This window comes from Eulemur rufifrons, chromosome 19, assembly GCF_041146395.1.
Source record: "Eulemur rufifrons isolate Redbay chromosome 19, OSU_ERuf_1, whole genome shotgun sequence".
Taxonomy (NCBI): Eukaryota; Metazoa; Chordata; class Mammalia; order Primates; family Lemuridae; genus Eulemur; species Eulemur rufifrons.
Window position 1 is genome coordinate 40,155,732 of NC_091001.1, and position 27,151 is coordinate 40,182,882.

The window sequence follows — 27,151 nt, forward strand, 5'->3', positions numbered from 1 at the left end:
TTCAAACCACTTCTCAGCCAATTTGAAAACATCATGATTTTGTTTTGTGAAAACATTGGCCTTGCAACACAACAGGCTCAGGGTAGCCATTCCAGGGGAAATTTATGGTGATACAGAGTGACAAACTGGGCCTATAAAGACTTTACAAAGCAGTCTAAATTAGAAGACACTGAGGAGGAAGGCTGAGTAGTGATTCTGGTGATTCTTTAACATGGGTTGCCAAACTACTGTCTGGGGACCACATCTGGCCCACAGCCTGTTTTTGTAAATAAAGTTTTATTGGAATATAGCCATCCCCATTCACTTACATATTGTCTCTGGCTGCTTTATGGTAGAGTTGAGCAGTTGCAACAAAGACTGTATGGCCTGCATCTAAAATATTTACTTGGTGGCCCTTTATAGAAAAGTGTTGCTTACCTCTGCTTTAGTAGAATAACATATCTTTCCATGTATGTTGCACGCAGCCTTCTCTGCAGATCCAGGAGTGAGCTGCCTGTGAGTCCTCAAGGGGTTGCCGTCACTTGTACAATGCATTATTCTCTTGTCTTGCTGACGCACTGTGGGACTCAGGGCAGATGTGCTTGAGAAAACAGTCATGCTGCCATTTGCCCGGTCCCCATTCACCACGGGCCAGAATTCCAATCAATTGTGTAGTAGGTGGCTGTGAGAAAGAATGTTCTAGAGCCCTTGGGGCAGAAATTTCACCTGGGTACTGTAGATGTCATTTGCAGTCCTCACTGGTCCACCACTCCAGACAGCACTGTGTGTGTGTGCACCATGTGTGCACCATGCCCACACACACACACACACACGTTTTCAACACTGACTGGTAGGAAGGAGCAATGATCCTGCTCCTCCCAAAGACGTTTGACAGATTTAAGTACCAGTTTCTACTGCTGTTAGCCCTTTACCTCATTGTCTTTATTGGTGTTGTGATTAATACTAAATAGTAGCTGAAGTTTTTTGATGAGTTACTTGTGCCAGGGACTGTGCTGGGAGTTTCTCATGGATTTCTTCTCACAGCCTCACGGTGAGGGGGGCCCTTCTGCTGTCCCCACTCGCAGATGGAGGACCAGGGTGGGAGCCGGCGCACTTGCCCAAGGTCACACAGAGCTCCTGAGGAGCAGAGCCAGGGTTTCAGCTTGGCTGTGCTGACTCTAGGCCACCACTGCCCCCTCCGCTTTACAGATGTGGACGCTGGACCCAGGGCTCTGACACCAGCATGTCTCAAGGGTTCTGCCTCCCAGCAGCAGGTGTGGCATGCTGCCAATGCCATGGGGACTTCTGGGCCCACCCAGTGCTCCATTGGCCTTGCGTGGTCTGATTCTCCAGCTGGTCTGCTTCCTGGGCCTGCCGCAAGTTCCCTCACCCATCCCCTCTGCTCAGTGGTCTCCGCAGCCCTGCCGGAGGCAGCCACAGGTGACACCTAGGGCCGAGACAGGCCCAGGCCTCAGCTGGAGTGCCTGTCTTGGGTGCCCTTGGCTGTAAGGTGCTCTTCCCTTACTACGGCCCTTCCTGTTCTATTCAGGAGCCCCTCTCTGAAACTTTTGGTCTTTGTGATCCCTGAGCTGGTGTCTGTTTCACCCCATGGTGAGGATGTGTTCCTTAAAATTCAAGGCAGACAAGAAGAAGGGATGAGGCTTAGTGTCACCTGCCTTCACCAGGGGCTCAGCAACCACAGCGAGAACGTCAAGGGTAGCACAGTTAGGCTAGGCAGGTGTGCAGTGAATGGGCTTCACCTTGAGCTTTCTGTGCTGCAGTGTCATGCTGGGTCCTTTATTGTGTGCGTCCATGAAGCCACGCCCCTTGTTCACACCTCACACAGTCTTGCTGCCCGGTGGACGTTAGCCTTGTGTAAGGAATGAGAGGAACAGAGGCTTGTGATGTTCAAGGGGCTTGCTCAAGGTCAAAAAGCAAGTGGGTTGGAAAGGAAATTTAAATCAGGCTGACTCTGAAGTCAGAAACCCCCATCCTAAGCAGCAGTGGGTGGAGAAGAGCCAATCAAGTCAGCGCAGGAGAAAGGCCTGGGCTCTACTCTGTCCCCAAAGCCCTGTGTCTGTGGGCACCGCTCAGCCTTGCTGGGCAGTGGTGCTTCCTGATTCGTAAACGGGGGACAACTGCAGCCAGCCCATTCCACCCAGAGAAGTGATGGAGATGAAGCGAGATTATGCTTTTTCAGAGCTTGGCAGTGGCCAAGGGTTGGTGAGGGAGGCACTGGGCCTTCCTGAAGTCCTCTAATTGTCATTTCTGTCCAAGTGGATTTTCCCTTCAGTCCATAGCTCCTGCCACACAGCAGTTTTTGTTTTAATTTTAGCCATCAGGATGTGGTCGTACCTTCAAATGCATTTCGCAAGTATACCCTGGATCAGCCACCACCATGGAGGGGTTTGTGGGAGTGAATGTCAGGCAGCGACATGGGAATTCAGATAGGGGTTTGTCCCTGCTGTGTCCATCCTCCCCCCTCCTCTTCATCATTCCTCATGCATTTATTGAGCACCTGATATGGGTAAGGAGCTGGGCTAGACTTGATGAAGTGGGTGAAGATGCATTCTGCCTAATCCTTGCCATCAAAGTAGAGAGCCTGATTTTGAGTGTCTGCTGCGGGCCAGGCTCTGCAACCTGACTGAGTTCATTTAGAGCCACAGCTGTCCTCCCAGGCAGGTATCTGCCACTCCTCTATCAAAACCCCCAGCACCTTCCCATCTCACACAGAGCAAAAGCCAAAGTGCCCTGCCCTCTCTGCCTTCTTCTTCCCCTCACTAACTCCGTCTGCCACACCAGCCTCGTGGCTGTTTCTTGCTGTCTTTGCTGTCTGGGGCCTTCCCCAGAGGTGTCCTCATGGCTCATTCCCTCAGGTCCCAGCTCACACAGCATCTTATCAAGGAGGCCTTCTGTGACTCCCTAGAACCTTCCATGACTCCCTAAAACTTCTGAGTGAGATTCTTCCCCCCCCCCCACCTCCACAGCATTCCCCATCCCCCCGGTGCTCCTTTATTTTTCCCCACGGCAGTCACAGCCAGGTGACAGGCCCTGGGTGCACTTACGCACTTGCCTGTGGCCCGCCCCTACCCCCAGGACACACATCCCCACCCCACATGAGCACCACGAGACTGGGGCCTTTGCCTGTGGTGGGGCCCTCACTGCCCAGCCACTCAGGAGATACCTGCTGAATCACTGAACGTCACACACGGATGGCACATTTAGTGGGTTAGTGAATACACTTTCCTGCCTTGTCACAGAGCTTAGGAGGACAAGCAAATAGAAGATGCCATGTACATGGATCGGAGCCCTCAACGTCGTTAAGATGTCAGTTTTCCCAAAATTGATCTGTGGATTCAACATATTCCCAATCAAAATCGCATCAGGCATTAATAGAAATTGACAAGCTGATTCTAAATTTACATGAAAATGGAAAGGCCTAGAATAGCCAAGGCAAACTTGGATAAGAACAAAGTTGGAAGGCTCACTCCACAGTGGTGTCAAAAATTACTGCACAACTGCCGGAGTTACGATAGTGTGGAACTGGCATAAAGATAGATAAGCGAGGTATCATGGAGTTGGAAAATATGGAATAAGTTTGTTTAAACAGCAGATCAGTTATATTTTCAAATGACATGCTCAATATGTTTCCAGGTGAACGGCCTTTATGTGTAAAAGCAAAGCAGTGGGTCTAATTTCTAATCTGATAAAAGTTCAATAATTATATTGAACTCAAGTCTAAAAACAGGGAAAAAGGTGTACTTGGTACTTTTTTCCAGATTAATTGATCTACTGTTTTAAATTTAGAGATTCTTCACTTAGAAAAAAAAATATCTCATAGTTGAAGAAAAACACATTGCACATATTATGTATAAATGCAACTAACATACTACTTAAAAATAAGTTTATCACCACCTCAGCTGGGTGACGAAAGTCAGCATCAACAGTGATAAGTCACGTTGCCAACATGATGTGATCAGAAAGGGTACTTTACCTCCAGGGCCTTCTTCTCAAAAACCCACATTCCCAGTCTGACTTTAAGAAAAATATCCAACAAACCCAAATTGAAGAATATTCTGCAGATACTACTCAAAATTGTCAAGGTCTTCAAAAACAAGGGAAGTCTGAGAATCTAGCACTGCTGGGAGGAGTCTTAGGAGACGTGATGATAAAATGTAATGTGGTGTCGTGGATGGGATCCTGGAACTAAAAAAGCACATTAGGTAAAAACCTAAGGAAAGATGAATAAAGTATGGCCTTTTCTGAATACTAATGTGTCAATATTGGTTAATTAATTGTGACTAATGTACCATACTAATGTGAGATGTTAATAATAGGGGAAACTAGGTGCAGGGTGTATGGGATCTCTGCTATCTTTGCATTTTCTGTAAATCTAAAATTGTTCTAAAAAGTAAAGTTTATTTTTTAAAAAAAGTTTATTCTGTGTATCTCAACTCTGCAGACATCCTGTAGATAAATGGAATGGAATAGTGTGTAAATAAATATATACAATATTTGATGAAAGTACAAAGGAAATTCAATAGGGAAAGAAATGTCTTTCCAATAAATGATCCTGAAGCAACTGGATATCCATATGGGGGAAAAAATTATCCTTGACCCCTATCTTAGACCACACATGACATTTATTTTGCAATGGACTGTAGTTTGAAATGTGCAAGTTAAATGATAAAGCTTCTAAAAGAAAATACAGGATGATTCTTTACAATATTGAGGTGGCAAAGATTTCTTAGGACACAAAAATTACTAATCATAAAATAAAAAGTTGATAAATTGGACTTTATCAAAATTAAAAACTGCTCATCAAAAGACACCATCCAAAAAGCAAAAAGGCCAGCCACAGACCTAGAGAAAGTGTTTGCAGTACATATATCTGACAAAGTTCTGGTATCTAGAAGAGAGAGATGATGATGATAAACAGCCCATATTTTTAGGTGGGCAAAAGAATTAGATTCCTCAGAAAAGAAGGTATCTGAATAGCCAATAAGCATATGAAAAGATGCTCTACATTGTCATCATCAGGGAAATGCAAATTCAAATCCCAATGAGATCCCACAACACACCCACTAGAATGACTAAATGTAAGAAGACTTACAGTACCAAGTGTTAGTGAGAATGTGGAGCCACTGGAACTCTTGTGCGCTACAGGTGCAAATATAAAATTGTACAAGCACTTTGGAGAACAGCTTGGCAGTTTTTAACTAAGCATAAAGCTACCCTATGATCCAGCAATTATACTCCTAGGTGTATACACTCAAGAGAAATGAATACATATTTCTGCAGAGAGACTTACATATGACTTGTCACTGGTGATGTTAGTTTTGACCACTAAGTGAAGGTGATATCTACCAACTTCCACTATGAAATTACTGGTTTTCCTTTGAATTAATACATATCTTGAGGCAGATACTTTGAGACTATGCAGTTATCCTGTTTCTTCCCAAATTTTTTCCCATTAATTTAGCATCCATCAGTGGACCTTGCTGTAACAATTATTACTATGGTATACCGATGGTGATTTTTCTATTTCCCTTACTCCTGTCTACATTTATTATTTGGAATTCTTCTGTAAGGGAGAGCTGTCTCCCTCCCTCCGACCCCCTGTTTTTTTATTTATTTATTTATTTGTATCAGTCTAGACTCATAAATATTTAGTTTACCTCTTGGGTTATAATCAATACTGTCGTCGCTCAGATTATCCCAGGATCCCCTTTCAGGCTCTCATTGTTACTGTTGGTCCTTATTTCTTGCATGATTAGTTGGTAGGTGCAGATGCCTAGACTTCAAATTTGGGGAGATGTAACAAGGCTTAAAAAGACCCCAAAGAGTTTGTGTTCTAGGAAAACCAGAGAAACCCAGAACTAGAAGATCCCCTAAGAAATGAAGGTTACCGGGCGTGCTGGGTGTCTTCTGTGTGTGCCTTTCTCTCTGCCCCCAGGCTTCCCTGGGCTGAGGATACACACAGGCTCCCAGCCTCCGCGTCCTGGAGAAGGGACTAACAGGAGACACAAGCGGGACAGGGGGGCGGGTGGAGAAGGAGGTGAGGGCTTTTATTTCCTCTGCTACCTTCTTGGCTGTGTCCCTCCAGCAAAAGCCACCTCCCCTGGAGGACAATCCCCTTCCAGGTTTAGGAAATCATTTCCCTCTCATCCCTTCACCCTTAGGGTGTTAGCAGCTCTGCTGTTACTAATCTCGGGTAACCACACTATCCCTCTTGGTTCCCTGCCCCCCACCCACACCTTTCCCAAGAGCCACGTTGCAAATACGCCCTCCTCAAAGGATCCTGACCTTGCCATCTGCTTCCTGCTGGGACCTTGACTCATAGGCCTTGTGAATGTCCCACCCACGGCAGACATATGGTTATCTGGAGTAAAGACACTGCCACATGCCTCTGATGCCCACTCTGAGGGTTAATCACATCACCATTGTTTACTCAGCTCCAAGCAGGATCTCCTCTGCCTTCATTTAAACTCCTCTTCTGTGGCACTCTGTAGTCCCAGAAAAATAGCTGCTCAAAATCCTTCTCACTGGAAACTCTATACAGTTGAGAAGAGTCATGGTCACCCGCTAAACTTCTCTGTGATTCCTTTCCCCTGACCTCGGAGGGCTTCCTTTCCGCCCCTAAGCCTCTGCCTCGCTTGCCTGTGGGCCCCTGCGGGGCGTCTGGGTTGTGAAGTGCCAGAGCGACTCTGAAACGCAAGCGGACCCGCGTGCCCACGTGCACAGCGGCGCGATCCACCGCCAATGACAGCGGACGCAGCGCACGTGTCCGCCACCGGTGCACGCATGACCTAGACAAGTCTGTCCATACTGTCGCCTGTCATTCCGCCATAGGAAGGAAGAAAGTTCTGACACGTGCTGCGACATGCATGAACCTTGAAGACACTGTGCTAAGTGAAATAAACCAGTCACAAAAAGAGAAATACTATGTTATTCCACCTACAATCACGAGTCATCAAATTCATAGAGACAGAAAGCAGAACGCCGGTTGCCAGGGGCTGGAGTGAGTGGGCAATGGGGAGGTGTTTAGTGGATACAGAGTTTCCGTTTTGCAGGATGAAAGAGGTTCTGGAGATGGGTGGTAGTGACAGTGGCTCAACAATGTGACTATGTTTAATACTACTGAACTGTACACTACAGAATGGTTAGGATGGTACATTTTATTATGTGCATTTCACCACAATTCTTTTAAAGTTAAAAAAAATACATGGGGTAAAGATGGGAGACAATAGAGGTGACAAAATAGTAAGGACGTTGGTATGGAGCTTCTGTGGCAGGTGCTGCAGTGGCAGGTTCAGCCAGTGGCTTAGGCAGGGGTCAGGTGAGACGTCGGGCAGGGAAGAGGGAGGGGCGGGGAAGATGAGGAAGTTGGATGTGGGTCATCCAGGCTTCATGGATTCAGGAAATGTTTAAGGATAAACAGATATAAATCAGAGAAGATGTGGTCGATAAAGAATAGCTATTAGTCACTTTTAGATGTTTAGTTTATGACTAAGCAACTCCGGTCGTCCAAACAGGATCCCAGGACCTCAGGATAGTGGACCGAAAGCGGCAGCACAGCCCTCCTGTGGACACGTTCTGTCCAGTGTGTGTCCCAGTAAGGGACGTGGCTTGGCTGGGTCCTTGCTCATGCCGTGGGCACTTGGGCAGCTGCCACTATCCTTGGAAGCACAGGCCTGAGGTAGGGTGTCAGTAAATGAATTGACAATGCATTGTTCATGTTGTAAAACTTTGAACAGATTCCATCTGGAAAACATTAAGCACAGGCCTGTTTACAGATGTGGTAACTCTGATTTAATTACGATACAAGCCTCAACTTCTAAACAGTGTTTCTCGCTAGTCTGTCACTGACTGTGTCTGCGGCTGACTGCACGGGGCACGTATGGAAACAGAGGCCATGGCTGCAGGATGCCTCTTCCTTGCTTGGGCTTGTGCCCATAGGTGACCAAAATCACAAAACTAAATTATTGCAGAGAAAGACTCGTTTGCTCCATTAAAAAATTTTATCTAAAACTTTAAATTTTGAGAGTAATATCTAGCATTGGTTTTGAAGTGCTGACTTGGGACGCTGTGTGTTGAGCACAGACGCCTGTGGGCAGTGGTGATTCGGCTTCTCCGAGGTCACACTGTGCTATCTCAGCCACCACGGCCTTCTGCCTGCAGCTCCCCCAGCAGGCCCTGGCTCTCGGACACCCTGAGAATGGTTTGCTGGCTGGCGGGAGAGCATCCCAGATGGGCGGAGCTCTGGGAAGTGTGTGAATGAAAGAAGGAACCGAGGATGTGGCTCTGAAGGGTGAAGGGATCCCGGGCCTGTGTGTGGTGAGGGAGGAAACCGGATCCGTGGGCCTGAGAGGCACAGAGCCAGTGGCCTGGGAGAGCGGAGGCTCCAGGCAGTGAGGAAGAACATTCCTGGATTGTTACTTAATCTTTCACATCTGTGCGTCTTTGCTGCCCGGGGGCGAGTAAGTGCCTTCAGGGAAGGACTGTAGATTATACCCCTTTGGGGCAGATTCCTCCAGACCACCTGTCAGAGGAGTTGGCGCATTTGAATGCACAGATAAACAAACCCTCTCCTTCAGGATGTCCTCACTGGCCACTGGAGTCCTGTGAGGAGGAGGGAACGTGCCCTGTGGACGTTACTAACAGATCACAGGCATGTGTAGGAGGTGCTTGCTGGCTTAAGGATTGAGATAAACAGAACCCCTAGGATCTGTGAGGTCAAAACACTTTTTCAAAATATCATTAACACATTATTTGCTTTTTTTTTTTTTCTTTTTTAAATTTCCATTCTCTCACGAGTGTACAGGGGGCTTTTCTAGACGCTACTTGACATCTGATGACTTCATTGCTCTGACTCCTGGTGGAAGGAGTGCTCGTGTGTTTAAACATTTCTCAGTTTTAACCCACATAGGCAAGAGTGCTTTGGAGTCCCCAGTGAATTTTGAACACGCAAAGGGGTGCCGAAACCAATCAATTTGAGAACTGCCGGGCTAAGATATGTGGGTTAGATAAGACCAAAATGATGACAACCAGAAAGACGTGTGAGAAAGATCTAGAAGCAGAAAGTAATCATCTGTTCTTTTTTCCCTCCAGGAAAAACTGCATAGAAAATCTAATGGATGAAGATGAGAAAGACAGAGCAAAGAGGTAAGCAGGAGCTGTCTTCCCTGCACAGCGGCGTCCTCGGTGGGCTGCTGGCCCGAGTCTCGCCTGCCTGCGCTCTGTGCGAACAAGAACACCACCAGCAGACGGGCGGTGGTGGGACACGTCTGCACATTGTCTCCTTGAGATAGTGCCGTGCTCTGTGCAAATGTTCTAAACCAGCTCTCTCGGTTTGCTCCTCACTGCAAAATTGCTCATCCTCGGGGACTCGCCCAGTGGTCTGTGTTGTGAACACGCTCGTGTGCTACCCCTGTTGACTCTGGTCTTCTTTCAGGGGCCTCTGGCTTTGCTTTTCCAGGACAGCTGCTGCTGAGCAAGGCAGGCTGATTAGAGCCCCGCAGGCCTGGCTCTGTTGTTGGGGCGCTGCCTGGCTTTGGGTAACAGTAATAGCAGTCAGAATCACTGCCACACGGTGAGTGTGCAGTAACCACCCGGTGCTGTGCTAAGCACTTTCATGGACATCAGCTCAGTTTCCTCATCTGTAGATTGGAGATATCATAGCCGCCTTGCACTGTGGTTGGTTCAGCAAGAAAGACTAGCTTGGTAGCTGGCATGTGGGAGCTCTCATAACCCTGTCGGTGTTTGTTCCCTCATTGGACATTTACTGAATACCTACTAGATGGGAGGTAGAGCCATACAGTTGACATTTAGAAAGTCAGGGATGGTCAAATTTCATCTATTTCACATGATTCGCCCAAGTTGGCATTTACTGTGCCAAACTCTGGGGAAATATCGGGGAGTAGGGGGCTGCCTGGCCATGTGGAACGCATGGGTTGGAGGCCGCTACAGAATGTTAGGGTGCAGGGCTGCAGGCCCAGCCGTAGAGCCATGGCAGCAGGGAGCGTTCTCTTCCGGCCGGCCTTCATCACAGGCCGGTGGACCAGCCTCCTCCCTCCATTCTCATCCTTTTCTGCCTCTGCCACAGTTTATATGTGGAGGGCTCCATCCTCTGTGGCAGCCCTTGTGAGCCCGTGCAGCTGAAGGGTTTGCCCACTTCCCTTCACGGAACCCACTGCTTGTTGTCACTTGCAAACTGCGGAGCCCTCAGAGGCCACCCAGCCTGGCAGCGGTAGGGTGGCTGTTCTTCCGTGTCCCCTGGCTTGGCAGCCGTGAGGACCACAAGTGCCCAGCCACCCTAGACCTGCTAGATCTGAGTCTGCAAGGTGTACGGGGAGTCTGGATTGTTTTCAACTCCCCCAGTATTTCCTTTAACAAAATTGGGGATCAGGGAAGTGGCCAGCAGTGTATAATAGATGGAACAGGGTTGGCCTGGGACGAGGCCCAGGAACCTGGGCCGGTCAGCACTGGAGGCTCATGGTACTCTTATTTCTACTTTTCCATATGTTTGAAAATTCCTGCAATGAAAATTCAAACAAACAACAGCACAGATAACCCCCCAGCTCATTCTAAAGTAACAGGCCCTTCACTTGGCTTTGGGAACCACGGCTCCCCACAGCAATGCTTTGCAAGCTGTGGGTCACAACCTACAAGGGTTGCAAAATCCATCTGGGTCCCAAGCAACAAGCAAACGAATAGACCAACCCAGCCCACACCAGTCCTCTTGCCCCCTCTCGTGGGCAGACTAGCTTCCAGTTCTTTCCCCGGGGGTACCTTGCCTTTTGGTTTCCTCCAGAAGGCTGTGGCCGGAGTGCTGGGGATAGACCCGGGCCCCGTGCCTGGCCTGCCCTGTGCTAGCTAATGAATTCTGACAAACCCTCCATCTCTCTAAGCCTCCGTTTTCTCACCTGCAACACAAGGGTACTAATGTCTCTCCTGCCTGCCTTCTGGGTCATCCTGGGAATCAGCCACAAAATACACAGAGGAGCTCTTTTTAAGTATTCATCACTACATCTATGTGAAAATTCACCGTACTTGACGATGATCCATTTATTCATAATAAGGATATTCTTTTTACCAATAATGGAAAGAACAGTAGTGGTGGCCAGCGTTCATTAGGTGCTTCCTGTATACCGCAATCTATACCCCAGTACCAAGCTAAGTACTTTTATATGCATCATTTCATGTCATCTCCTCGACCTTCTTTTGGGGTGTGTATCATTGTTATTCCCATTTTACAGATGAGAAAACTAAGGTTCAACAAGGTTGAGTAACTTGTCAGAGATCAGAAAGCTCTAGTAAGTGGCAGAATGAGAAGTCAGATACAGGATTCCTTAACCTTGGACTCTGATAATCCTCTAGACCACGAGAGACGCTCTTCGTATAAGAACAAATTCAGTCTTCCTGGTAGACCAGACTAAGAGCTGCATTCTGATGTGACTTTGGAGTCCACAGGAGTTTTACTTGTGCCATCATCATCTTTGCTATCACTGTCCCAACCCCCTAGAGACTGAGCCCTGCCTCGCTAGTGCACTGCTCACCTCTATATCAAGAAGAGATAAAAATGAATGTTTAGGCTCTACTATACACAGAAATTAGCAAATATAGACATGCCCAAAAAAATCTGGGCTAAAAGATCCTAGAAATAAATCAGTTTGTGTGCAGTTTCTTTTCCTTTATTCCCCTCCCCTTTTGCTTTGGGCCATGGGCATACCCCACCCCCACCCCAAAACTTCTCTGCTTGGAAACCTCCTTTGCACAGCCACCGGGGCAGTAAGACTGCTGGCCACACTCCTCCTCTCACCCTCAGACAGGGAAACGGGTTTAGGGTGTTTGGTAACATCCAGAACAAACAGCAATAATGCAGTATCTGTCCTCACACTTGGGAAAAACAAAAATAAAACGAACACAAACTAAGACTGTATTCTTTTCAAGGTAATTTTTGTTGGAGCACCTTGGGAGACCCTTGCCCTAATCCCACCTGGAGGCCTGACGTGAAATGTTTTCACTCTCACAATGTTTTTGATGAGATTAGAAATGGTTTAGCTTGAGGTTAAAACTCTCATTGGCCTCAGAAAACATGCTTTGTGTTAGACAGGGTTTTCAACGCTTTAGGGAATTCATGGTGTATTGGGTTGTTTGATCAAGTATTCTGAGCCAGGGACGGTTCCACTTTCTTCTGTGCATTTCCTTATAAGTCTAGTGAGTATTAATTGAGTGCCTATGGTATGTTCAGAACTGTGTGCTATTTTCTTTAGGGAAGATGCAAAAACATAGTCTTTGTGCTCAAGAAGGCAACTGTTTGATTGAGAGTGATTTGGAATCCCTAGATAATGAAGTTCGCAGTTGCCATTCTGTGTTCCGGCCATGAGCGCGTCTTTCTCATTCTGATGCAACATAGTGGTTGGGGGTTGGGGCGGGGAGCGTGTGGCCATCCAGGCAGCCATGTGCTGGAGCAGGAAGTGTACAGGCTTAGAATCAGACAGGCCTGACTGTAATTCTTGCCACCATTCCTCTCTGTCCTTGGAGTTACCAAACCTCTCTTAGCCTCAGTTTCTTCTTCTTTATTTTTATTTTTTTTGAGACAGAGTCTCACTCTGTTGCCCAGGCTAGAGTGAGTGCCGTGGCGTCAGCCTAGCTCACAGCAACCTCAAACTCCTGAGCTCAAGCAATCCTCCTGTCTCAGCCTCCCGAGTAGCTGGGACTACAGGCATGCACCACCATGCCCGGCTAATTTTTTCTATATATATTTTTAGCTGTCCATATAATTTCTTTCTATTTTTAGTAGAGATGGGGTCTCGCTCTTGCTCAGGCTGGTCTCGAACTCCTGAGCTCAAACGATCCGCCCACCTCGGCCTCCCAGAGTGCTAGGATTACAGGCGTGAGCCACCGCTCCCGGCCAGTTTCTTCTTCTTTAAAGTGGGGTGATAATAGTAGCAACTTCTTCGGGGGATGATTGCGGGAATTGAATGCAGTTGTTTCTAAGCCCCCAGCACAGTGTGGTGTCCACAGTGCTGATAAGAAAAGCTAAAACTCCTGGAACACTCACAAAACACCTGGAGCATTTGACACACAGTACCTCAGCCTCACAATACCCTCAAGTTCGGTTATTATTAGTCCCATTTTACAGTTGGGAAACCCGAGGCTCAGGGATCACACAGCCAGTCAGTGACAGGCAGGGATTCAAATGCAGGCATCAGTTTCTAAAGTCATGTTCCTAAGGGCTTCTGTGACATTCTATGGAAGCTGTTCTTTTTGATTCACCACCTTCTGAGGGGTAGGGACAGTAAGTGCTGATAGGAATTCTAGCTTTCCAAAGAAAGCATGTCTACAAATTTACTGTATTGTAAAATACAGTTTACTCCATTTCTTGATACAAATGAGCACCTGGTGGTGAGGAAGAAACTGGTTCATGTTCACGTCCTCCTCTGATCCAGTATTAAACAAGTACATGTCCTCTGCGGTCCTGTCAGCTGTGAGGTTTCCCTAACCCCATGCCTCGCAGTGGAGGGAAGGCGGGGGAGGGGGTTGTGGCTGTGCTGCCTTTTGTTCATGAGAATCAAGAGGGTCAGGCCAGATTAGCTGATTCTTAGGGTTCTCGACAGAGTGAATGCTGGTTCTGAAACACAAGCTAAACAGTGTATTATTCTTTGACCCTAATCCTTAGTCTCAACACTGATAAAATTGTTCAGGCGAGAGGAAGGAGTTCAAACACAACAAACAAGAAGCCTGTATGTGCCATTTTGCAGAAGCAGATGTTTCAGAAGGAACAGCTTTAGCCATTTGGGGACTGGTTATTTCTTCTGTCCCCCCCAGGTAGAGGACTAGGAAATGGGGTAGTTCATTGATGTGGACCAGTGACTAAGACCATTCTGTCTGTACTGGTGAACCAAGTAGCGTGGTAAGCAAGTGGAAGCTACAGCAGAGGATGCAGGGTGTTATCCTGCCCTCAAAGAGCTTTCAGGCAAGTTAGGGATGCACTCCTGAAAACAAGCATAAAGGAGAAAAAAAAATATCTTGCAGAGTCTGTGTTAGGCAAAGCCAGGATGGTGATCAAATTTGTAAGCTCAACCTTCCCAGCCAACTGCTCTCTTGGAGAGAGTAACATGGTGAAGAGGAGAGATCGATCTCACTTCATTTATATTGTTTCTTTGAATGTAAGTTCTTTATGTCTGGAGGAAAAGGTCTGTCCGGGAAGGTTGTAGCCAACAAGGAGGGCTTCAGCTCCGTGCACGCTAGCAGAGTGCCCCGTGCGTGGACACAGTGCGGGAGGAAAGCGCCTGGTGCTCTGCATTCTGCAGTATATTGACCTTCCCAGCTGGAGCCTGTCGTGTTGTGATTTTCTTTCATAGGCTTTGGGTTGGGTTTTACTGACATCATCATAAGCTCTGACACAGGGAAAAAATGACAGTAAAAAATGTTTGAGGCTTCCGTTTTGTTTACTTTGCTTGGTGATTAAGGTAGCAGCAGGCATTGCAAGAACACGGGAGGTAAAAGGACATGCGATTCATTTGTATTACCCTGTAATTTCCAGAAGAGTGATTCCATTCTCAAAGGGAAAAGAAGAACTGTACTGGCAGGCAGAATGCTAATTCTTGCTGTGGCCCAGTAAACAGCAGAATGGAAAAGGGGCCTCCCTCAATTGGGGGCTTTTGGCTTTGACTCTGCTGGGGTTCCTGGGTAGGCTAAGAAGAATTGTCAGAGAAGCATGTGCCTGGCAGGCTTAGAAACTTGGGAATGTCTTAGCTCAGGGAGATTCAGAGCTTCTCTGGGGGCATCTGAGGCAAAAGGCAGTTTACTAAAAGCCTTTTCAATAATTTCAATAAATTTTAAATTGAAAAAGGATGATCAGAAATCCACTCTCTTGAAAATGCTGCCTTTCTTTAGAAAAGGATAAACATTCCTCTTTTAGAATTTTGGTGGCAAGTTCCTAAAGACTGTGCTCTAGTTAAATGGTGCCCGTGTAACCGTTAACTAAGAGTCACTGTGAAATTAGGCCAGATTCCCATTTGGGCCCAGACTCTTTCTACTAACTGTGGTTAAGAGGAAAGATGTTCCCGTTGCATCTCAAGAGAACAGACAGCCTCAGCTGCCGTCAGCCACCCCCAGATGCTTTGCCAAATCTCTGCGGTAAAAACATCCTGAGTTCCACACGTTTTCCATGAGATGAGGGTGGCATCGGCCTGACCCGTCTTGTCCCACATGAGGTGACTTCTCCTCACACACACAGATGACATTGTCTTCTTGCACCAAACTGCTTAAGGCTCTGAGCTCAGCGATGCCCCACACCCATCTCCTCACTGTGCATGGGGCGCCACCTGAGTTACGGAGCAAGGAGGGATGCACCTGTCCGCAGGGCCCAGGCCTGACCGTCAGAGGGGGCTGCCCTGACTGTACATGGACCTTGCTTTATGCCAGGGTTACCCACAAGGTGGTGTGGGGAACACCAGTCCCAGGAAGCGCCCTCCAAAACAAGTTTGGACTGTGCATTTACTCTTTCTCACTGTTGGAGAATTTCAGGGCTTCTTAGCAAGTGCTAAGACTGCAATTAGCAAATAAATAAAAATCTGTTCAATCTTATGCAACCTGGCCATTTTTTAAAAATCTGGAAAAACCCAAAAATAATAACAACAAAATAACTGTCTCTGGCCGTGGTCCTTTCTCTTTCTCCAAGTAATTCTTCTTGATTTTCCACTGAAGACCCTTGGACCAACACTTCTTAGGCAATAGATACGCTGACTTCATTCCCATCATTTTTGTACGTTTTCTTTTACATAAAATATCAAAATGACATTTGGAAAATGCTGAAATGTTTGAAGAGGCAAACAAAGATCATTTATGATCACATCGCCTAGAGATAGCCACTGTTAATATTTTGGCGTATTTTCCATCAGTCTTTTTTGTACATTTCCATCCAATCCTGACAGAAATGCTGTTACAAGCTCTTCATTAATGTGGGTGATCAGACTCTAATTTATTCCCTAGCAAAGTTCACCTTTTACAGACAGGACTGTTTTCATGTAGGGGATGCTTAAAATGTATTTCATGCCTCTGAGCCTTGCATGCCACAGTTGTCGCTTTGGGGGTTGACTGTGAGCACCTACTTGGTATTTTCAGTTCTACAAGAAATGTGAGTTCCCTGTGTTACCTCAGTCTCAGGCACTGGGGAGACGACAAAAGAAAGATACTTGAGACTAGTCCCGATATGCCTTCTCTAAAGGTTGAGTTTGCTCAGTTTATAACACTCAGATTTGGGATGCCTAATCCTGCAATCTTGTCACTTCCTGTCGCATCCTATCATGTGGAACTGGTTATCCTAGACGAGACACGCCAGAATTCCCCATCTGGAAGGAAACTTAGGCATCAGTGAGTCTCTATTTTATGCACTAAGTATTCTGGGTACCTGTTGCTATGTAACAAACCACCCCAAAACTTGAGGGATTAAAGCAATGATGTTCATTTTGCCCATGGATCTTTGATGAGGGTAGGGCTTGGCAGGGAGCGCTTGTCTCATTCCACGTGGTATCAGCTGGGATGACTCCAAGATGGTGGCGTGGAACTGTCTAAGCCATGCTCCCTCCCACAGCTAGTGGTTGATGTTAGCTGTTGGCTGGGACCTCCGCTGGGTCTGTGGTTTTCCCTGTGGAGGTGTGGCTTCTGCACACACGTGGTTGGGTTTGAGGGCAAGCATCATGACAGAGAGAGCTGGGGGGAGCTGCCTCTCCTCTTAATAGCTGATCTTAGAAGTCAAGCATTGTCACTGCTCCTGCATTCTGTTCACTAGAAGCCAGTCACCAAGCCCATAGTCAAGGGGAGGGGAATTAGAACCCATCTTTTGATGGGGGGAATTTCAGAGAATTTAAAATGCTCTGTGTTAAAAATGACCATATTGATGTCCTCGAAATAGGAAACTGAGGCCCATGGGCTGGGAGTGCTTTGCCCACTCTCTCCTGGCGTAGGTGGCATAACCAGGGTGAGGACTGGCATGTTCTGAAACCTTGTATAATGCTCATCTCAACCAAGCCACACTGTCCTGATACCCTTGTTCCCGTAACCACCCTTTAACTTCCAGTGGTGATTGGGAACATGAAAATAAGACGCCTCATGGAATGCCTGTAGCTCCTCACCATGGAGACCCTCCAAGGACAAAAGCCACTCTTCACGGAGCTGTGTACTCATTCTCATATGTACTATTGTACCTATTATTCAAAACCCAGCTGTTATCGGCAGCAAGGGGAGCCAGCACCTCCCTCTCCAGTTCTAAACAGAGCTTTCCTGCTTTATTGCAAAGCATTTGATTTATCAGCTTTCACTTCATCTGATCAACTGTGTTTGATTCAGAGGGCATCTTCTGTTTTCCCCCATCAGGATGTCCTATTCGCTCAGTTAACAGAACTAGATTTAGTGGGGCCAATTTAAAAGATGGCACCATTGGGATTAAATGCCAGGAAAAGCATCCGAGTAGGATGGAAGTCTGTTAGATGTCGTGGATGGTTTCCCAATGGATGCCGGGGATGCTTAAACTGAAGACGTTGCCAGCCAGACCAGTCTGCACATGAAATGGATGAAAAGGAAAAGCCTGCTTGGGATGATAGATTTTTTTTTTTTCTCTTTTCACTGATTTTATATTCATTCCTGATTCAGCTCACAGATCAGGGGTTTTGATACAGTTTTTCCCCTGAAGGAAACACAGGATTTTTGGTGATGTATAAAACACACCTGCACCACTGTCCAAGTGTCCTTGTGAATTTAAGGAAGAGAGAAGGCCAAGGACACAAGCTTGGGGTGTGCATTCACATTCCCCTGTACACTCAAACTCTCTTTTCCTGCCTCAGGGCTTCTCAGCAAGGGTGGGAGACAAGCATCTCCCTTCCTCCTCTGTGCCACAGGCTCCCCAGAAGGACCTAATCCCTGTCCTAGCCACTTTCATACGTCTTGGGCCATTGGGTGTGAAGCCCAGTCCTGCACACTAAGTGTGCACACAATGGCCATCTCCCCACCAAGAAGGAGGGGAGAGCAGCATTAAGTATGGTGTGTATAATGTACATCTGTCTCATGAAAGTGCCTGAGAGAAGGGCCTTGGGGATTCCACCTGGTGGAGAAGCCCAAGGGCGGTGTACATGTGTATATGCAGGCACACAGATGTGTGCACACATCTCTCCTCCATGATGCTTTGTCTTAGAACCATGGTCTCCTCCTGCCTTGCCTTACGTGGTGCCTCTCCTTCCTTCAGTCCTCTTGATATACCATAAACACAATCCCGTTGTCAGTGTAGCACTACTGTGCTCGGTCTCACTTAGATCCTGAGCTGCAGACACAACCCTCCTCTGGAATTCCAGAGGTCTGGAGACCTGTGTCTCAGCCTCCCACCTGTGTGCCCCAGCTAGGCCAGTATGGGAGCCCAAATCTACTCTCAGTGGGTAGGGAAGCATAGGAGAGCAGTCTTATTGGGTTAATAAAACCCAATGTTAATATGCAGTGGTGGTTTCCTTTTGATCCTTTTTTAATATTAGCTCATAACAGAGTGATACAGTAATACCAAGGAAGAAGGGCCTTCACAGTTCATCTGTCATTCTCTTTGTTCTGCAAGAGCTACCCAGAAATAGGTTTCTTCGAGTCACTTACAACTACTATCCAGCTCACCCATATGCTTTCCTGCAAAAGGGCCTTATTTACAGTCCCTGGGCCAGCCTTTCAGAATCTCTACTCCCACCTTTTGATTCCTATGGGTCTTTTACAAAGTCACTAAAAAAGTGTGAAAAGATATGTAAAGGTTCTGGATCTTGGTAAGATGGCGTCAGTCTGCTTCATCCTGTCTGTCATACTGATGCAGTTATAAAACATGGGCAGAATGCATAGAACAGCTATTTGAGGACCCTGAAAAGTAAATAGTAGGGGTCAGATTGGGGAGGGAGCAGAATTCGAAGCGGCATCGAACCAGCAGTGCGTTCACCATTTTTCCCCTGTAGTATCCCTTAGCCTAGACTCAGTCAGCCCCTTACCCAGAGGTGGCATCTTCTGATGGAGCGAGGACAGGAGAAGCCCTCTAGCACTGGCCTAAGGAGTGGGGACAGGGTCTTCTAATGCTCAGATTGAGTACAGTGAAATCTCTCTCTTTTTGTTCTTTTCTCCATTTCCTTGTGCTCTGTAAGTGATCCCCAGACAGCGTAGCGGTAGCAACAGCGGCAGTGGGGATCCACATGGAACCTTTTATGCTGAGGGAGAGGAACATATCTCTCCAATCAGAGGAGCTAGAGTTCCAGGAGGATGGGATGAAACCCTGTTGCTTTTCCCCTCTCTCCCTCTATCTTCCTACTGCTTGGCCTCAAATGAAAGTGCAGATGTGGGAAGTGTGAAGCGGAGCAGGATAAATAAAGAGCAAGCTTTCTGGCTAAGGGAACGTTTTTGTTCCCTAGGAACAAGGAGCCCTAGGAACCCGAAGGTACTGTGCAGATTTAGAGAGGGAGGAGCTCAGGAAAGTGACCCTGTAAAGTTGGGCATGGATCTGATCTTGAGCAGCGCACCATAGACTTTTGGGTCTGAACTTCAGGATAGACCGCCACCCAAGGTGGCCATGTGGGACGTGTTTAAATAAATAGCACTCTGGTTTGCTCATCAGACACCATACAAGCCTTCTGATAGTGCCACAGTATTCTTAAAATGTCAAAAGAAAAGAACTGCTAACCTAGAATTCTATATCCAGTGACGATATCCGTCAGGAATAAAGGTAAAATGAAGATATTCTCAAATAAAGGAAAACTTCTTGTCAAGAGACCTGCTCTGAAAGAATTACTAAAGGAAATTTTTCGAACAGAAAGGAAATGATACCAGATAGAAACTTGGAATATGAAGAATAAAGGAAAAATAACAGAAATGGTCAACATTTGGCAAAATACAATAAAAAGTCTGGCATTTTAAAAAAATAGCATAATTTGATAGTGTGTCCAGTGTTTGTATATATAGACATAAGACAACTATAACATTAAAAAAGACAGGATGGTAAAAGGAACTATATAGAGAGAAGTTTCTAGATTCCATTTGAAATGGTAAAATATTCTAAGTGGGCTTTGAAAAGACAAGTTTATGTATTACAATTCTTAGAGTTATTACTAAGTGCTATACAAAGAAATATAGGAGGAAAAACAATATAAAAATTAAAATGAAATACTAAGGAATATTTAAATAGCCCAAAATAAGGCAGGAAAGGGGAAACAGGCATAATAACCAAAAATAAAGGGTAGAAAAAACAGAAAGCAGGTGTTAAAATAGAAGAACTAAGTCCAAACAGATAAATAACTACATTAAGTATAAATGGTCTAAATATATCAACTAAAAGAGATTGTCATAGTGGATTTTTTAATAACCTAGATATATGCTGTGCATAAGACATTCACCTCAAATATAATGATATAGGTGAATTAAAAGTAAAACTATGAAAATAATATACCATATAAACACTAATTAAAAAAAAGCCACAGTGACTATATTAATATCAAATGAAGTAGACTTCAGAGTAAAGAAATTTACCAGGAATAAAGAGTGATATTATATAATGATAAAGGATCAAGAACAGATAATAATCCTAAGCATATATATACACCTAAAAACAAAGATTTAAAATACATGAAGAACTTAGATGAGTCTTTAATATGCCTCTCGTAGCAATAGAACTAATGGACTGAAATTCAGCAAGGATATAAAAGAACTGAAAAACACCATCAACCAACAGAATCTGATTGATGTTCATTAAACATTCCACTCAACAATAACAGAATATATATATTTTCAAGTACATATTGAACATTTACCAAGATAGATCAAATCCTGCTTCATAAAACAAATATAAATAAATCTAAATGAACTTAAATTATTTTAGAAACAGAAAGATACCAGGAAAAATATCTCCAAAACTTGAAATTAAACAACAGACTTCAAAGTAATCCATGGATCAACAAGAAAGTCTCAAGGATATTAGAAAATATTTTTAACTGAATAAAAATGGAAGTACAACATTTCAAATTTTGTGGGTTGTAGCTAAAGCAGTGCTTAGAGGGAAAATTCCAATATTAAATGCTTACATTAGAAAAGAAGAAAGATCTCAAATCAACAATTAAGCTTCTACCTTAAGAAACTAGAAACAAGAGCAAAATAAATTCATAGCAAGGATTGAAATAATAGATGTAAGAGCAGAGATCAGTAAGATTGAAAACAAAAAAACAAGGATCAGTGAAACCAAAAGGTGATTTTTTTTTAAAAAAGATCAATAAAATTGATAAGCCTATTGAAAGACTGACCAAAAAAGAAGACATAAATTACCAATAGCAGCAATACAAGGGGCTATCACTACACGCCCCTCAGACAATAAAAGGACCATAAGGGAACACCATAAACAATTGTATCCACATAAATCCAACAACTTAAATGAGATGGACCAATTACTTAGAAACCATAACTACCAAACTCACACAAGACGAAAGAGAAAACCTAAAGAGTCCTATAACTAATAAATTAAATTTGTAGTTAAAAACCTGAACAAGAAATCTCCAGTCCAAGATGATTTCAGTAGTGAATCCTGCCAGACATTAAAAGAAAAAATATCACCAATTCTATGCAGTCTCTTCCAGAGAATTGAAAAGGAGGAAATACTTTCCAATTTATTTTATGAGACCAGCATTGCCAAGACAAAGACAATATGAGAAAAGAAAACTGCAGACCAATATTCCTCATGAACACAGATGTAACAATCCTCAACAAAACATTAACAAATCATATTTAACAATATACATGTACATATATATGTATATTTAAAAATCACAACCAAGGAGAGTTTATCCAGAGAATGCAAGGCTATTCAGCGTTCAAAAATCAATCAGTGTAATTCATCATGTTAGCAGACCATAGAAGCAAAAACCACATGATTGTATCAATTGATGCAGAAAAAATTGGACAAAATTTAACATTTATTCATGAAATAAAAATCAACACTTAAAATGGATTATAAATGTAAAATGTGTAAAACTCTGAAATCCTTAGAGGAAAAAATAGGAGAAAGTATTTCTGGCCTGTAAGATTAGGCAAAGAGTTCCGAGACCTAACACCAAAAGTACAATGCATAAGAGAAAAATTGTTAACTTTGACTTCATCAAAATCTAAAAGTAGACCTACCATTTGATCCAGCAATCCCACTACTGGGTATTTACCCGAAGGAAAAGAAGTCATTTTATCAAAAAGACACTTTCAGTAGAATGTTTATTGCAGCACAATTCACAGTTGTAAAGATGTGGAAACAACCCAAGTGCCCATCAATTCATGAGTGGATGAATAAAATGTGGTATATGTATACCACGGAGTTCTACTCAGCCATAAAAAATGAATTAATACCTTTTGCAACAATCTGGATGGAACTGGAGGCCATCCTCCTAAGTGAAGTCTCACAAGAATGGAAAAACAAACACCACATGTACTCACTATTAAATTGGAACTAACCAATCAGCACTCATGTGCACAGATGGAGAGAAAATTCAACGGAAATCATGCAGGTGGGGGGAGGGGAGGAGATGGGTGAAATCCTACCTAACGAGTATAGTGTACACTATCTGGGTGGTGGGCACACTTATGACTTTGACTCAAGCAGTACAAAAGCAATCCGTGTAACCAAAACATTTGTACCCCCATAATGTTCTAAAATTTAAAAAAAAAAAAAAACTTAATTCTGGAAGCTAATATTAAGAGAATGAAAAGGCAAACCACAGTCTGGGAGAAAATATTGACAAATCACATATCTGACAAAAGATTTGTATCTGGAATATATAACTCATTCTCAAAAGTCAATAATAAAGAAACAACCCAGTTTAAAAATGGGCACAAGATATGAGCAGATGCTTCACCAAAGAGAATATACAGATGGCGAAAAAAAATACATGAAAAGATGTTCAGTGTCATTAGCCACTAGAGAAATGCAAATTAAAACCCGATAAAGTACCACTGCTCCTTCTTAGATTAGCTAATACTTAAAGTACTGACGATGCTAAGTCTCCTTGAGGATGTGGAGCAGCTGGATCACTCACAGTTTGCCGGCGAGAAATTGAAAGGGTGTGGTCACGCTGGAAATCAGTTTGGCAGTTTCTTATAAAGTTACACATACTCTTTCCATATGACCCAGCCATTGTCCTCTTAGGTTATTTACTTCAGGGAAATGAAAACACATTGACCCAAAAACCTCTGTTCATAATCACTAAAACCAGAAACAACCCCAATTTCTTTCAGTGGGTGAACAAGCAGCCCGGCTGTGGAGCATCTGTGCTATAGGAAGCTACCCGACAGTGAGAAGGCACAGGTATTGATAGGCACGGCAACGTGGATAAGTCTCAAAGGCGTTATGCTGGGCAGAAGAAGCCAGGCTCGGAAGGTGACACGCCGCACGATTGTATTGTTATGACATTCTTGAAAAGACAACATACTGCTGGAGCACAGAGCAGAGCTGGCCGGACTAAGGGAGTGGAGGGAATGAGGGAGCTGGGGAGAGAACTGTTCTGTGTCTTGATTGCGATGATGACGACATAAATTTATATGTGTGCTAACATGTATAGAACTGTGCCCTAGAGCAAAATGGGATAGGGTCAGGCAGAGGGAAGCTAATGAAGATAATAAAAATTAAAAAAAAAAAAAAAAAACAAAATGGGGGTGACAGCAGTGTTGTGCTTTTGGGCAAAAGATCCACGTCGATCCTTCCCTCTCTGCTCATTTCCCCCTAAGTTGGGTCCCCCTTCCCCTTCTCCTGATGTCCTGACCGGTCTCCCTCCTTCAGACAGTCCATCAGCACCCTGTTCCAGACTCCCTGGAGAGCTCAGACCAGGTTGCCTGGTCTGCTATTTAAGGCTCCATGTTCAACCTCTTTTTTCTCATCCACCTCCTTGCACTTTCCTTCCCACTTTTCCCCAACTCTCCCCTCACTCTTGGCCACCCAGCTTTTCCCTGGGCTGTCCTCCCCACCACCCGGCCAGCCACGTGTGCAGCTGCCTCAGGTCCAGCCCCCCGCAAGACTTCCCTGACCACCTCACGTGGCTGGTCTCCCTCCCTGGTGAACCACGCCCCCCCCCCCCCCCCCCAGTTTGTTGGAACGTCTCACCTGGCCATGTCACTCTGTGCCTTGTATAGCAGCTGTGAAGACCTCTTCATTTTTGCTTGAGGGAGTGCCTTGTGCATAAAAAGTGCTAATCAGAGAAGAGGACAAAGGGTATCCTCCTGTTTCTAATTACTGTGATCTGGAGGACCCTCAAGTCAGCGGTGTAAGAAGGGCCTGGAAAAGGGAGAGGGAATCGGGAGATGTTAGGCGAAGGATAGGAGTTTCGGTTAGACAGGAAGGATATGTTTTTGAGACCTATTGCACAGCAGGGTAACTATAGTTTATGCTATTGTACAGTATTGTGTATTTCAACATTGCTAAGAGAGTACATTTCAAATGCCTGACCACAAAAAGTAATTGAAGTGACGGATATGTTAATTAGCTTGATTTAATCATTCCACGTTGTATGCACATATCGAAACATCACATTGTACCCCATAAATATATATATATTATTATTAGTCAATTAAAAACAATTTAGAAATGTAAAGTCCCGCTAATGCCAAGGATGGGGCCTGGAAGGTAACCTGTTCGCCCCCTTCCCTGGGGGTCTGTCTCTATTGCAGTTAAACGGATCATTGAGTTCAGCCCCATGGGTGACTTTCTGCCTCAGTCCATTCCAGATAGGCTACATTGTGCTGTGGAAACAAACAATCCCAAATCTCAGTAAACCTATGTTCAACACAGAGCTGCCGGGGCCCTCGCTGTGAGATGTCCTCACTCAGAGACCAGGCTGAGAGAGGCTTCATCTCTCTTGTTGCCGAGGTTGGAAGAAGGAATGTGGTAGGTTATACACGGGCGCTCCATGCTTCTCCTGAGGACCAACACATGCTGTTTGTGCCGACAGGTTCTTGGCCTAGGTGAGTCATGGGGCCACGCCTAACTTCCAGGGGCAGGGAAGCGCAATCCTACTCTGTCTAGAAGGCAAACCAGAAATATTTGGTGAACAGCCATGCTGACAACCACAGGTGACCATGACAGTGGGAAAGGCCGCGCTTCCTAGGAGCTGGGGCTGGAGTCGCAATCTTCCCTTGGTTCTCTGCAGTATCCCCCGTCGGTGGGATGGGGAACACAAACGCTGGGGTCCTGTTAGCGTGCAAGGCCGTTTTTCTGAATGGTGTGTTTAGTTTCTGTGCTATAAATTTAAGCAGCCAGAATTAGTCACTCTCAGTTCTGTGCTCCCAGAGCACTGTGTCCATAGCTCCATGATATGGATCATGCCACAGTGATTTGGGGGGAGCTATAGGACGAGGCAGGAGAGTGCGTTGCTTTGTGGTGTGGGCGCTGGAGCCAGCCTGCACCACCACCTCCTAGTCTGTGATGCCGGTGAGTTACGCAGCCTCTCGGTACCTCAGCTCCTTCCCTGTGAAATGGGAGGGAGTACCTACCCTATGGGGTTGTTGTGAGGATTAAATTCAATGTATGTAAAGCAGGTCATATGGTACCTGTTATATAGTTAGTGCCCAGCAAATGTTAACTATGTAACCAAATTTCCCAAGATGTCCAATAAAAGACACTTTAGAACAGATAACCTAGGGCTCTGAGCCCTGCATTCAAAAATCAAAGGGTGAGGCTTATATGAATGTATATTTAAAGCATACACACACATACCCTTCCCTTCCTTCCTCTCTCTCTCTCTCTCTCTCTCCCCCCGCCCCCGCTCCGTGTCTCTCTCTTAAACTCAAGAAGACAACAACAATCCAATTGAAAAACAGGAAGAAGATTTCAACAAACACTTCACCAAAGGAGATATATGAATAGCCATCAAGCACACAAAAAGATGTTCAACATCACTAGTCATCAGGAAACACGAATTGAAACCACAAAAACATAACACTTCAGTAGCTAAAGTTAAAAAAAAAATGATTGACAGTATCAAGTGTTGGCAAGAATGTAGCAACTGGGACACTTTATAGGCTGCTGGTGGAAATGCCAAAATGGTCTAGCCAGCTTTGTACAATAGTGTGGCCATGTCTTATAAGGTTACAAATACATTTATGTATTTGTATGACCCAGCAGTTTCATGCCTCTGGATTTACCCAGGAGAAATGAATGCCTGTGTCTACACAAAGATCTGTACACAACTATTCAGAACAACATTATTCTTAATACTCCCCACCTGGGAACAACCCAAATGTAGCATATTCATGCAACGAAATACTAGTCATCTGTAAAAAGGAATGAAATATTAACATGTGCAGCAACATGGATGCATCTCACAAACTTTGTGCTAAATAAAAGTCAGATTACATACTATGTAATTCCATTTACGTGAAATTCTAGAAAAGGTGGCACTAAGTTGACAGATCAGTGGTTGCCTGTGGCTATGGTTGGGGGATCCACAAGAAAGACACGGGAGAAGACTCATTAGGGTGAGGGGACATGTGTATATTATGTTGTATATCTTGGTTGTAGTGGCAGTTACACAGTGACCAAAATTCACCCAACTCTATACATAAAATGAGTGAATTTTATTCGATGTCAATAATGCCTTAAAAAAGAACCCAAAGCCTGATTGTTGAAGTGTCTTTCATCCTGTCATCCCAGTCCTTGTGTGTGGTGGTCTCGGGGCCTGCCCGGCATACCCCCTTGTTGGAAAGAAGGTCATTCCAGGCTCATTTTCTTTCTCTGGCCTCATAGCTATGGAGCCAGATGACGGTGACCGATTTCCAGTGGGCACCACGGCATGTCCCAGGCAGAGGCTGACGGAAACAAGCTTGTGTTTTTATCACTAATGATATGAACCTTCATCGGAGCCTCTGCCAGGCCGTGTTGGTCGTCATTACACCCATTGAGGAAGAGAACAGAGCAATAATGAGCTGGGTGTTATCGGCTCACAAATAATTTATAATGGGCAAACTAGGGCAGGAACAGAGCTTTTTTTGGCTAAGGAGGTTGCATGTCACTCTAAAATCTAGGCCAAAAAATTATTTATAATGCATAGACAGTCACTCAGAAAGTTAAAGGGTTCCTTTCTTCTCTCCATGTGTTTGAACACTGTGCTTTTTAGCCTGGACCTGCAACAAGACG

At 44.9% G+C, this 27,151-nt stretch overlaps 1 protein-coding gene across 1 annotated transcript in view; it reads left to right on the forward strand.

Annotated features, from left to right (window-relative positions):
• NPAS2 (neuronal PAS domain protein 2) overlaps positions 1 to 27,151 on the forward strand; it is a 109,537-nt gene that overhangs the window by 15,101 nt on the left and 67,285 nt on the right. The window contains exon 2 of the mRNA XM_069494407.1: positions 9,091 to 9,144. Coding sequence (XP_069350508.1) covers positions 9,091 to 9,144 — 54 coding nt within the window. The remainder of the gene's footprint in view (positions 1 to 9,090; positions 9,145 to 27,151) is intronic.